This window comes from Pleurodeles waltl, chromosome 9 (genome assembly GCF_031143425.1).
Source record: "Pleurodeles waltl isolate 20211129_DDA chromosome 9, aPleWal1.hap1.20221129, whole genome shotgun sequence".
NCBI classification, from domain to species: Eukaryota; Metazoa; Chordata; class Amphibia; order Caudata; family Salamandridae; genus Pleurodeles; species Pleurodeles waltl.
In genome coordinates, this window is record NC_090448.1 from 626,870,828 (window position 1) to 626,884,375 (window position 13,548).

The 13,548-nt window shown below is 41.8% G+C and overlaps 1 protein-coding gene across 2 annotated transcripts in view; it reads right to left on the reverse strand.

Annotated features, from left to right (window-relative positions):
- The window catches only part of NPAS1 (neuronal PAS domain protein 1), a 444,390-nt gene that overhangs the window by 290,943 nt on the left and 139,899 nt on the right, over positions 1-13,548 (reverse strand). For both annotated transcript variants that reach the window (XM_069207656.1, XM_069207657.1), the window contains exon 2: positions 10,522-10,766. In XM_069207656.1, the coding sequence (XP_069063757.1) occupies positions 10,522-10,766 (245 nt within the window). The remainder of the gene's footprint in view (positions 1-10,521; positions 10,767-13,548) is intronic.

Consider the following 13,548-nt stretch of genomic DNA (forward strand, 5'->3'; position numbering starts at 1 on the left):
CCTGTCTTTACCTCACTCGTTCTAACTCTCTTTCATCCTCGTTCTTTTTTTTCTGTCCTATTTCCTTCTTTTTTCCCTCCTCTTTTGACCTCTCTTTCTCTCTCTCTCTGTTTCTATCTCTCCCTTTTTTTCTATATCACTCTCTGAAAATATACCCGCAAAACATGGTCCCACTTTCTGACATGTTCCGTACTCCATCCTCCCATTTCTTAAAGGTCTATGTCTTAAAGTAAAACCTGATAAACATGTCAACCTTTAAAATCTTCTAAACCTGAAGGAACCAATCCTTTAGAACGGCAATGATTTGATACACACTGCACCACAGCACATGTATTTGATCTCTCTCTCTGAGGTCTGATTCACGTTCGGCCCTTCATAATAAACCCACAAGGTGTCTGCTGCAAGATGACTTACACCTGGCCTGCTGCGGAGAGAGAAACTGCTTCTGATTTTTTTTTTGCTTCTAAAGGTAATGTAACAAAAATAATATCTCACCCTTATAGAATAATTGATCCTGCATACAGTCGCGAAGAAACAGCTGCAGAGGGTGGAGTAGAAACAGAAACGGGTAATTGGGAAAGGAAATTCAAGACCCATCATGCACCCTCATAAGTGACAGTGAAAAGACGAGCGTACCACTGCAGCAACAAGGTCATGTAAAGTTCAGCTGTGTTGGGCAGTTTTGCAGTAACACTTGCACCAATGACAAGGGTAAAATAGACAGAAGGCACCGAGCGAGGTGCGCAAAGACAACATTGTGTGTGAGTTAGTTGGTGAAAATATTGTCCAGGACAGGTGTAAATTGCCCAGAATAATTATTACAAATTTCTGCAACTCTGGTGCACGTCATACTCTTGGGGCGTTGCAGGTGTGTCACAAGAGCAAAATGCATCACCAAACCCCTACCTTCACTCAGTTTAGCCTAATGTAAAACATTCAGCATTTAAACAGTGAAAAATGTGGTTATTAGGGTTGTGAGAAATTCAAGTAATTTGCATTTGTGTAATTACATGAAATTTCACAAAAATGACACAAAATTACATGAAGTACACAACTGGCATTTAGCACTATATTTTAGATGTAAGGAAGAATTTCGCTCCAAAAAAGTGTAAAAACACTACAGTTGAGAACAATAGCCTCTCACTTTCTGGTCATTCGTGTTGTTCATATGCTTCCACATGAGATTTTCTGGAAACCCAGTGCAATTATGCCACTTGGTGTAATGGCACAATTTCATCCATTTTGCTTAATAAATGAACTGTGAAATTCCTGAACTTACATGAGATCACACTGACGTAATGGAAATGTTGTCCGGGCCTAAAACTTTAAGAACATAACCTGCTATGTGTTGGAATTTATTGGTATCTATGAAACGTAAACCATTTGTACTTATGGAGGTTACCTGAATTGTGCATCCATTTTGGCTTGGGATGCATTTTTGCAGCCGGTACATAGCACCCCCACACAAACAACTGTTTTTATGTAGGTCACAATTATAGCGTCTATTGACAAACTGCATCTTGCAGAAAATGCCACTCAAAAACATGCAGCTCAAGACCCCTGCCTTTTCTATATTTTCAATCTCTGGCAAGGTGGATGAAATGTCTGCACACATAGATTTATGAATTAGTATGGAGATGGTACAAATGGTAGTGGCTGGACAAAGGGGGAAAACCGATTATGAAATAGTAATGATTTAGGAACATTTGGGAAGGGGTTTTGGGAGTGTCATGCAAATACACACCCACACACACACAGGTAAGACGATTGCTATTCACAAACTACACTTCTAAAGTTACTACAGCCATAAAGGTATCATAAGAGGTGTGACTGTGCTTCCGCCCAGCCTGGGAGAAAGTCAAGCACCTCACGCAGCCACTCACGGACACTGAAACATTCTCTCGTAGAAACAAAAGGAATTTAAACAACACCAAATTGAAATGAATATTATAATTATTCAATTGTTTTGACATTCAAATTATATATATCAAATACAAATAAATAAGATTATTCAGCGTATACCTTTTACAACAATTTATTACGTATTAAGTAAAAATAGAAAATATTGTCAGGGTTGGATTTTTTAAAATTATTTTAAATGAATGGTTCATAAATTAAATTCATGTATATAAATAATTAATTATTAAATACATATTTAACTTGTTTAGCTAATGACATAAAACATTTAATTTTTTCAGTTCTAGATTATTAAATATTTTGCATTATGTTTACATTTATATTATACATTAAAAATATATTGTTTTAGGGAATAAAAAACTTTAAATACATTCTCAATACTTTCCTATGGCAGATTTCTGCAACTGTGGTGGTGAGCTGCACCTATGTATGCAAAGTTACTAGTAGTATCTTTACACTCATGAACCTTTCTGTAGGAGCCTTCAACCACTGATTTGAGGGGTGGAGCCATGTAATTCTACACCTAGGTGTAAATCTACACTCAGAAATCGTGTACAGCAAAAACATATAGAGTTACATATCAGTGTAGTAGTAAACATACATGTGAGTAAATCTACATATGTATATTTACCTTTGCTAATAGGTCCCATAGTTTTCTGAAATATTTCATACTTGGTAATGTAGTTACAGTGCATGGTAAAGTCTGACATCTGGAGTCAAATTCAAGCAGGTTAAGTCTGTCGACATTTACCAGATAAAAATGCTAGGACATCAGGATTTTGATGCATAAAGCAAAATAATTGGCATGTTATTCTTTATTTGGATGGGGTAGGCTCGTAATAGCAGTTCTTTTACTGACCGATAAAAGACTGATAAATAACCACTAATGATGAGGTCTAAGCTTTGTGTAGAGTTTACAGTGCATCAGTGGATGCTATTAAACATCAGTTTATCAAGATCCAAGTGCAATGTTTTGAAGCGTCTACGACGGCCAGAGAGGAGTGAATGTAACCATCTACTAATGCCTTCAAAAAAGGTTTCATTTGTGGGCAAAAGGAATTAGCAGACCCTGTTCTAGGCCCAATAACCATGAGCATGTGCATCTGACTAGTCTTTGTAGTGTGGATAGCAGTAGATAGGGACACTAAATAAAATACAAATAAGAAAAATGTCTCCAAAGAACCCTGCAATAAAATCATTTTCTGGACAATCAGGAATGTTTTCCCTCTTCACTTTAAGATAATATCTTTCTCAGTGTACACTAAGAAGTTTTTTGCTTCTGAGGCACACACTAGCGATTCTCTCCCCCTCATCACACATTAATCTCCTCCTCTATGCACAAATAAGGTTATAGTATCTCCTCTTGGACATACACTGAGACATACACTGAGACATTAATTTCATTATAGCCATTACACCGTGGATTATTTCCTCCTCAACATTCAGTAATGTTTATCTCACCTCAGCTAATGATTGAGTTTATGTCCTGTTCAGGCAATGAAACTTTTCGCTTCCTAAGCCCACAGTGAGGGTTATCTGCTTCTCAGTAGATCCTAAGGTGTACCTATGCAGGTCACAATGAGGTATTTTACTTCCTCACCACTTACTGAAGTTTATCTCATCATGGACCCAACCCCCGACCCATGTTCTCGTTGGTTCTCAAATGTTAATTTCCTTGTGTGCTTGTGCTGTTCTGGACACACATATAGGCACACACACACATTTATATCCTCAATTGTAAACACTGAGGGTTCTCCCCTGCTACTCACACATTTATGTCAGTGTCTTCGTCAAAGAACACTGGCTTTTTTCACATCATAGGCCTCTGCTGAATTCCGCCTCAAGGTCAGGTGCATGATGAAGACCAATCTTTCCTCCTTAGCCCACTCTGAGGATTATTTAATCCTAGGCGCAGGTTAGCTTTTATCTGATCCTCATTGTGGTTAACTTTTTATATTTTCTTTGGCACTAGTTGAGGTTAATGTCCTCAGCACACAATGTGGTTTATCGCCAGCATGCTCTTGTCTATAACATCAGCAGAAAATAAGGTTTAAGTTCTGACTGGCACACATTCAGGTTTACCATCTTTTCCTCCGTCTACTTTGAGATATGGCTTCTCGTTGTTGCTGAGGTTTATTTTGTCTTGGTTACAAGTTACGATTTAACCCATACTCTTCATAGATTAAGGTTTACCCTTTCATATCCCTTGTTATGGTTTATCTTCCCAGATCACAAGGAGGTTTATCTTCTCAGTGTACAATGAGGTTTAGCTTGCCTGCACTCATTTCTGTAAATGTCTTCCCTGTCACATTCAATACAATTTTCCTTTCCTGAACCCATGCTGAGGTTTATGATATCTACACAAAATGAGGCTTTTCTTTTTCTTCTCAGTTGCCTCGTTGGTGTACACCGAGATATGACTCCTATTCTCCATACAGGCTAAGATTATTCTCCTTTTAGGTATGCTCTAAAGTTTACCCCTCCTGATTCTCAGGTGATATCATTCTCTTGTTCCATGATCTTCACCGTCCCTTGCTCACACTTAGCGGGCCATCTGTTACAGTGTTAAACTCCTTCTTGTAACACATTGAGGGTTATCTGCACAGTGTGAGGGGCATTTCCTCATTTGCACACACTAAGGTTTATCATCTCATTTGCGCACACTAAGGTGTATCATCTCTGCACACTGGAACAAACTTAAATGTAAATTCTTCTTGGAGAAAACAAAGACTTATGTCCTGAATGTTCAGCTTATTACTTTCTCTGGAACCCTAGAGCATATCCCCCTCACCGTACAAAGAAGTTATCTTCTCGCACAACGTGGCCTCTCCAATGTCCCCTCCAAAACAGACAGCTGTTCCTCTCTGTTCCCAGGAACACATATCCTGTTCTCAATAAATACTTTGCTGGTAATGACAGTAATCAGAAATCTTGGGAATCCTGAGGCCTTGCAAAGCTGGTAATCGGCTTAATTACAGCCGTCGGTGCCACATTATTATTATTGAAATAGTGATTAATTGAGTTGTCAGCGAATGCTATTTTCTTTATTAACTGTCTGTTGAAATGAAGGGTCCATCTTTCTGACTGGAGAGATTTGGAGGCTTTGAAATGCAGTGAAAGAAAGGACTGAGTTTGTGTGGCTCCCTAAGGTATGTTCTGAGCAAGAAAGGCTTTCAACCCGCGCACTCTGACCACAAATAACTGACCAGCTGATCATGTGTGCGTAGTGCCATATTTCCCCCAAAAGGTAATAATTTAAAAAGGTGTCTCTCTGCTCAACTTTTGTCTACTTGAAAGTAAGTTTGTTTTTTTTGCTCCGCAGAAGTTCTGGCAAGCGCCCTTTGAACCTCCAGTAGATCTCCAATGATACAAATTTTGGTTCTCCTCCAAAAAGGTAATACATGTTTAATACTCCTTGTGTAAAGGAGTTGAGCTAATAAGGAATATCTATCTATTTACAAATGCAGTATGTTATTACTTGCCGAACCTTCACCCAAAGCCTGGCATCAGCAAAGACATATACATGCAGGAGAGGGATTCAGCCGAACATAGGGGATAGCATAGTCAAGTTGCAAATATTCAGCTGCACTTGTCTTTCTCTTCTTTGAGTATGTATCTTCTTCACTGATGGCCTTAAAGGAGTGAGGGGCTGCTAGTGTGTTTGCTTACGTATATATAATCTGCCAAATGGCAAATGTAAATCCTGAGGAAGTAAAAGCAGTCATGGTCTCATTGAAGACACACATCAATTGATTCTAGCATTACGTTGGATAACGGCATAGACAGTATGTCCATCACTGGCCAGAGGGATTATAAAAATCAGTGCTCCTGAAAGCAGATGAATAAATGACCACAGACATTCATGGCTGCATCAGAGTATGCATCCATGGCCACAGACTGAGATGAAAATGAATTGCCACTGGCAGCAATGTGCATCATTAGCCCCAGATGTAATACACATCCATGATCCTATGACAACACTGGCTGAATAGTAAGTAAAAAGAGTTTTTGAACCAAAGGACAGTTCAGGGTAAGAGCCATGTTTGGAGGGTTAGGCATCGTGTTTTCAGAAGTGGCAGTCAGATGGGGCTTGAAGCACTGTGGGTAGACTGAACCCAAAATCTGTGAAAATGGAAGCCAGCTGCTTGTGCTGCCAAATACCGGGTTACCGAATATTTAGGTTGCCTAGTTTTAATTCGAGCTCATGTCTATTTCTGCTCCCATCCAGTCTTCCTCTGACTCTTGCAGGGTCTCTTTCATCCCTGCTTTCCTCTTTTGTCACTGTTTTCCTCTTCCACCTTCCTTGTCCCTATTCCTACCTTCTCTTTCTTGCTCTGGGTCAAAGTCTAAATAAGAAAAATATGCCCTGGTCATTAAAAATGAGTATCCGTGCCCACCACCTGCAACCACCAGCACTAACTAAGCAGTGTGTAGGCCATAGTGCACGAGGAGAGAGAGACTGAACAATCTAGAGGGAGAAGTGAGGACAACTGAAGAGAGAGTCATTGGATAGATGCTTTGATTTCAGGAGCGATCAGAGGCCACGTAGGAGCGACTGACAGTTTTTAGAATGTGCACAGTCAGGTTTGTGCATGTGGAAAAGGAGGAAGAAACGTTGGTTGATTGTACCAGCAGGGAGGGGTGTGAGCATGAGAGGGGCTCTAGAGTTACAGTACATGTCAGATAGTGTACATGTCACGTTATGTTGGCCTTGTAATGTGCCAACATTGCATCAAAGCGCCTTTAGGGGGTGTTAGATATCCTTTATAAACAGCTGTCACTCTGCCACACATTGCGCGGGAGATTATGCCCCCTTTGATAAGCCACTGAGCAAGAAGAATGAAAAACTGAGCATCTCCAAGCAGCCTTGTCTGTGACTAATCCAGTCATTCTCAAGATGTCTTTCCTAATTAGCTGAGCACGGTAACTAAACTAAATTGGATTGTTTAGATATTTCTGTAAGATGTCCTACTCATAAAACTGCCACTCATCTCCTCCACATTTTCCAGGCAGGAACTGTAGCAGATATCTTCCTACAAAAGGCACGCAGAGCAGCAAGAAGCCTGTGCAATGTGCTTCATGCCAGCCGTGCTGTTCTGGCCGTGAAGCAAACAGTCTGCGGAGCCGCCTCTGACAAGCAACACTGACGGTTTTTAAACCTAGTCTACCCAGCAGATCGCAAGCGCGCCACACGGAATTTCACATGTTCTCTTCTCCGATACTCTCGTTTCTTTCGTTTTTTTAAAACTCTCGGTGCTTCTCAAGCGTTTTTCTGCACTCCAAACGTATGGGTTAATTAGGGGCGACGCTATCAATAGTTCAAGCGGGGGCTGTGCTACTTGCACCCCAAGTATGACAGCGTTTTAGTACCAGAACAGCAGATAATCAGCCCATTTTCTCTTCTTGCTGTAAGGTCCCATGGCATCCTTGGTACGCCACTACTTTTTTTCCAATACCCTTCCACCCCCTAAAGAAAGAACATCTTGTTGCCTATAACCCTCATCATTCTGGGCACTGCGGGATTGCACTACGCATGTCCGCAAAAACAGAGAAAAACATTTCACAGTAGAAACACTACCTGTAAAGTTCAAACTATTTAATCAAATAATGCAACGTTTCCTCTCGGGCTTGGAACTGTTTCCCAAATAACGGATGGTATCCCTAAATTTGATTTAATAAACAAAATAGAACGGTATATCAATTTATTCTGCCCACTGGTGCTGTGCTTAAAACTGCCCACACCCCAGGGCACTCATCGATGATGAAGGTGTGCTAATTGCTTTTGGGAGTGAGTTCCTGGGCAGATGTTCTTCAAAGGAAGCATCCATCTAGTGCTAGCGCGCTACAGAACCCTGTGTTCTGAGAAAGCAGTTCTGGCACCAAATGGAATACCCAGGTCTGCAGCAGTGGAAAGGTTTTAATCTCAAGAAAGGAGTATTTGATATCAAGGGCTCAAAGGGACTCTGTTGGACTTTTTTGCTTATGCAGGGTCATCCCAATCTTTTTGCCTCCTGCCTCCTATTTTTTCTGACCTGTTGCTGTTGGCTTTTGAACTCTGAGCACTTTACCACTGCTAACCAGTGCTAAAGTGCCTATGCTCTCTGTGTAAAATTGTATGTAATTGGTTTATCCATGATTGGCATATTTGATTTACTAGTAAGTCCCTAGTAAAGTGCACTAGAGGTGCCAGGGTCTGTAAATCAAATGCTACTAGTGGGCCTGCGGCACTGGTTGTGCCACCCACATAAGTAGCTCTGTAATCATGACTCAGACCTGCCATTGCAGTGTATGTGTATGCAGTTTTACCTGTAAATTCGACTTGGCAAGTGTACCCACTTGCCAGGCCTAATCCTTCCCTTTTCTTGCATGTCAGACACCCCTAAGGTAGGCCCTAGGTAGCCCCAAGGGCAGGGTGCAGTGTATGGTTAAGGTAGGACATATAGTAATGTGTTTTATATGTCCTGACAGTGAAATATTGCTAAATTCGTTTTTCACTGTTGCAAGGCCTGTCCCTCTCATAAGTTAACATGGGGGCTACCTTTAAATCTGATTAAAGTGTAGATTCCCTTTGGGAGTGGATGGACATGTGGAGTTTGGGATCTCTGAGCTCACAATTTAAAAATACATCTTTTAGTAAAGTTGATTTTAAGACTGTGTGTTTGAAAATGCCACTTTTAGAAAGTGGGCATTTTCTTGCTTATACCATTTCTGTGACTCTGCCTGTTTGTGGATTCCCTGTTTGGGTCAGCTTGACAGTTGGGCTGGTTGCACCTCACACTAGATAGTGACACAAAGGGAGTTGGGGTGTAGCCTGCATATCCTGATGAGCCATCTGTACTAGGAGGGGGGGGAGAGAGGTCACTCACACCTGAAAGGGCTGTGCCTGCCCTCACACAATGCAGTCTCCAACCCCCTGGTATGTGTCTGGGGCCTGGCCTGGGCAAGGCAGGATTTCACATTTGAAAGAGACTTCACTTTGAAGTAGGCCTACTTCAAAGGAGAAATTGGGTATAAAAAGGGCACCCAAAACCACAGACTTTAGAAACACTTCTGGAACCAAGATGAACCTCTGCCTGGAGAAGAGCTGAATAGCTGAGGAAGAAGAGCTGCCCTGCCTGTGACTGTGCTTTGTGGAGCTATCCTGCAGTTGCTGCTTCTGCCAGAGTAAGAGGGCAAAGACTGGACTTTGTGTGCCTTCCATCTTGAGAAGAAATCTCCAAGGGCTTAATCTAGAGCTTGCCTCCGGTTGTTTGAAGTCTCAGGGACAGCAAGGACTTCTCTCTGCCAGCACCTGGATTCTCTGGAGACACTCCTAATCTGCCCTGTGGTGCCCATCCAGTTCCTGGGACCCTGAAGGAGAAGCTGGAAGCCTAAAGACAAGGATATCCACGCACAGAGCGCTGTGCGGGGAAAAGATTGACGCGACTCCGATCTGCGGCTGAAAAAACAACACGCCGCCGGCTCCGCAGGAGAGAAAATGACACTCGCAGGAAACGTGACTGAAGAATCGACGCACAGAGCAGGAGAAAAGACGTGCAGCTTCGCTGACGGAGGCTGGGAGATCACAACCTGCACCTCGGGGATTTCGGATCATCGTGCGGCTGGATTTCCGACTCACGTACCGCCGTGCAGAGTTATTTTTGACGCACACCCGCCCATGCGGGGTTATTTTTGACGCACACCAGGTACATTTTCCCACTAGCAGCGCTAGTGTGAGTTTAAAACTACTTAAAGTCTCTTTTTGCATTTTTATTGATAACTTGACTTGTGTATTGTGGATTTTTATCGTTTTGTTCTGGTTTTGTTTAGATAAATATTTCCTATTGGTGTTGTGTCATTTTGTAGTGTTTTCATTAAGTTACTATGTGTGTTGATACAAATACTTTACACCTAGCACTCTGAAGTTAAGCCCACTGCTCTGCCAAGCTACCAAGGGGGTCAACAGGGGTTAGCTGAGGGTGATTCTCTTTTACCCTGACTAGAGGTCCTTGCTTGAACAGGGGGTAACCTGACTGTCAACCAAAGACCCCATTTCTAACAGACTCTGGATCAACAAGATGTCTACCAGAGTTTTTCTGTGTACTCTATGCCGTCCGCAATGCCTGCCATTGAATACATTTCCAGTAGGAGGATGGGAGCAGGTCCAACCTCTGACATGCTACTGTCCAACTGAAAGTACGGCTACCAGCCATTCTTAAAAAAATTGGACTTCCTATGGCATGGTGACTGCTTCCTATCCTTTAAAGGCTACAACTGCAATACACAAAATAAAATATTATTCTAGATGAGAGAACAGTCAACTGGATACAAATAGTGTGATGCCACATATAAGTGACAGGCCACAGACACTTAATTCACTGCCACTGACTGCAGACCCAACCAGAGATAATGACCTCTTATTGTCAAACTGACAACATGGCTGCCAGCTATTCCAACAGAAACAACCACTCAGCAAGAATAGGTCAAAGCCACTGGTTCATTACTCGATTTAGCCTTTGTGACAGCAGCACTCGCGGGCATTTCTCAAATCCTACCACTGAATCTACAGTAAAAATGTCTGCTGGTTATTCCATCAAAAAATAGATTAATCTCACAGAGCCTTACCTTTCAAGGCGCTAGCCGAAGCAGAGTTCTCTGCCCGCAGGCTCCACGGTGGGTCACCATGGTTGGCAAAGTCTCTCATCTTGAGGTAGCTGATAGTCAGACGCACAATGGACGCCTTGTCCAGTTGGCTGGTGATGGCCCCCGGTAGTGGCAGCATCTTTGCCAGCTCGTAAAACTCAAAATTCTCTTTCCCACGTCGCGACCGTGCAGCATTTCTGGATTTTTCCTTTCGCAGAGCCTGCAAGCTGGAGGTAAAACAACAAGGAAAATTATGTTAGGACTGGTGTTCATCATCAACATAAGTAGTGTGATGACTTTAGAGGGTGTTGGTAAACGTTGCAATGCTAGAGTGTGTAAAAGGGGGAATTTAACAAATCTGCTATACAAAGAATACCAAACAAATTGGCTTACATTATAAGAAGCATATTTGTCTCTGAGGAGTTTCATGACCATATAGAGGATCGAGGCCAATGACTGGGTACCTTTATAAGGTCATAGCACTCCAAGGTGACTTACAGTATTCTTTTAAAATACAGTAGATGGCATTGTATTCCTTTCAATACATTGACACATCATCAACCTTACTAAAAAATGCTTAAATCTTATGTGTACTTCTCCTTCATATGAAAGAGATATTGTGGTTGCAGACATGAAGAATAAAAGTAGAATCTGTAGAATCTGTAGTGCAAAATTAAATACAACAAAAAACAGTTGGTAATTTGTTATAAAAAGATATTAGAATCCGTTCATTAGAAGTCAAATTAATTTTTAAAAAATGCTGTAGGTCTAAAGGTATATAAACAAGCCGGAGGGTCCTGTTTCTCCTTTTATGATTTACAGCAGCATGCAAAAAATAAAAATACTGCTCTACATATCTCCTTTCTGCTGACTACTGTATATTTTAGAAAAACAGATTTGTTGAAAGTAAAAACATTTCCTGTTTTTGGTGTTCAAACTGGAGCTGCATTGGTGCTTTCAGACCTGCCTTTCACCTTGGTTATGACATTACAACTTAACTGTAATAATTTATAGTTAAGCAGTTACGCCATTTTGTTACTAAATTTAACGCAACCCATCAAGACTAGACTGCAAGAAGGAAATTAGAAATGGGAATTCATACAGGGATTGTAGAGCCTTGTTTATTATATGTTCATATCACAGTAACTAGTCATAGTACTTCTAAAACATAAAGAAGCATTTTACATTGGGTTGTGGCCAGTGCTTAACTTGTAAATAAAAATGTGCCAGTGCTCAAAGCCTTCCTCTTAAACACGCGGCTGCTGCAATTAAATGTGCGAACATGGAATACTGAGGCAGAGTAATCCTGAAGCCATCTCGGATCTCTTCAATCCATTTAAAGCCACTCCCTGCCCTTTCAGCTCACTTTTGCAGCTTTCTGCTTTTTCCCATTGTGATGTTTTTTGTTTTTTTTCTTTCCCCGTCTTTCCCATATGTATCTTTTGCTTGCAGCAAATGCTTAGGGAGGAATAATAAGCGCCGGCCCTCAAAAATAAGTGCTGGTGCTCAGCACCGAAAACAACAAACACAAATTAAGTACTGGTTGTGGCAAGAGAAAGATGAACTATTAGAGTTGTACATTGTTGTGGCCATCTCTCTACATTAAGATTTAACAGAACCAAATACATTATTTATCCCATACGAGAGATTTGTTCCATATTAAGCAACCCCAGTTCAGGTCTCCACTAGATAGATGCCCACTCTATTCTGAAACCAATATACCCTAGAATAGCAGCTATCTCTCACTCATATGCAGTTTAGGTTCTTCTGAACTGGGGTTCCTTCTACCATAAAGTAGTCTCCAGATCGGAATACTTTTAGGGTCCTTGAATGGAAGAAGATCCCTCTAAATGTGAACTCTTGTTGAGACATAGGAAGCGTGCACTCAGATGTTTATCGCTCATTTTAATCCCAAGAAGTAAATTTTAATAAATAGTGTAAATCCTCCTTATAGAGCTCTGACTTAAGTAGAAGCGAACAACGCAGGTTTCCTGCTATCTGTGACCTCTTTAGAATAGAATCCTTAAGAATTCATTCTTTAGAGAGGGATGTCCAAAGTAACTCCAGAAAAACGAAATCCATACTAGATATTCTCGATAATCACTGACTATGTAATTGAGTTCCTTGTGGATTTATTGTATGTAAATTTGTTTTACCTGGCTATCACAAAAGTTTGAAAAATTACAAAACGGATTTGGCATTGCATGTATTCTGTGTGGAACGTGGCCTGGTGCTTTAGATTAACTCTGGGTATTGGAGTATGTCCAAGGCTAATTTTTATAAGGCTGTCCCTGTCTGGAGTGGCACAGTTGGAAAAACAATGGACTGGAATATGGTCCAAATAATAACCCTTGGATAAGATTAATTGAAACATCCCATTCATCCCATTTTTGTTATTTCAAAAACCTGGCATGAATTCAGACTTCCTGACTGCTCTCGACACACCCCTAAACTCATACATGGTATCCACCAAAAGGATCTCAGGACAGGGGCGCCTCCTCTGCTAAGGCGGAGGAGCTTTGTCCTACTGGATTGCTATTAGCATTTTATTTTTCCTGGAATAGGGGTGGGATGGGGCCGGGCTGGAGGGAGTGGGCTGCAGGAGAGGTATGTGCACTATAAAGTGAGCATGTCTGATTGGCCCGCCGTGTTGGGCCAGCCAAACAGACATGCACACTTTGCATGTTCTCTACCCGCCTGTATTGCACAGCCGAGTGGAGAACATGCCCAGGCTTCCACTCCCAGTCTGAGCAGCGAAGTTGCCACTCAGACCAATCACGACGCTGCTGTTGCTGGCGACAGCAACATCGTGATAGGCTGAGAGACTGGGAACAGGAAGAGGACGGAGGGGAGACTAACGTGTCTCCCCCACAGGTAAGCTTTTTTTTTCAACCGTCTCTCTCCAATCCCCACCCCAACCACCCCCTGCATCATCACCCCCACCCCACCCCAGCCTCCACCACCCACGTTTTGTGCCAGCCGCCACTGTCTCAGGGGGAAGTTATGCTG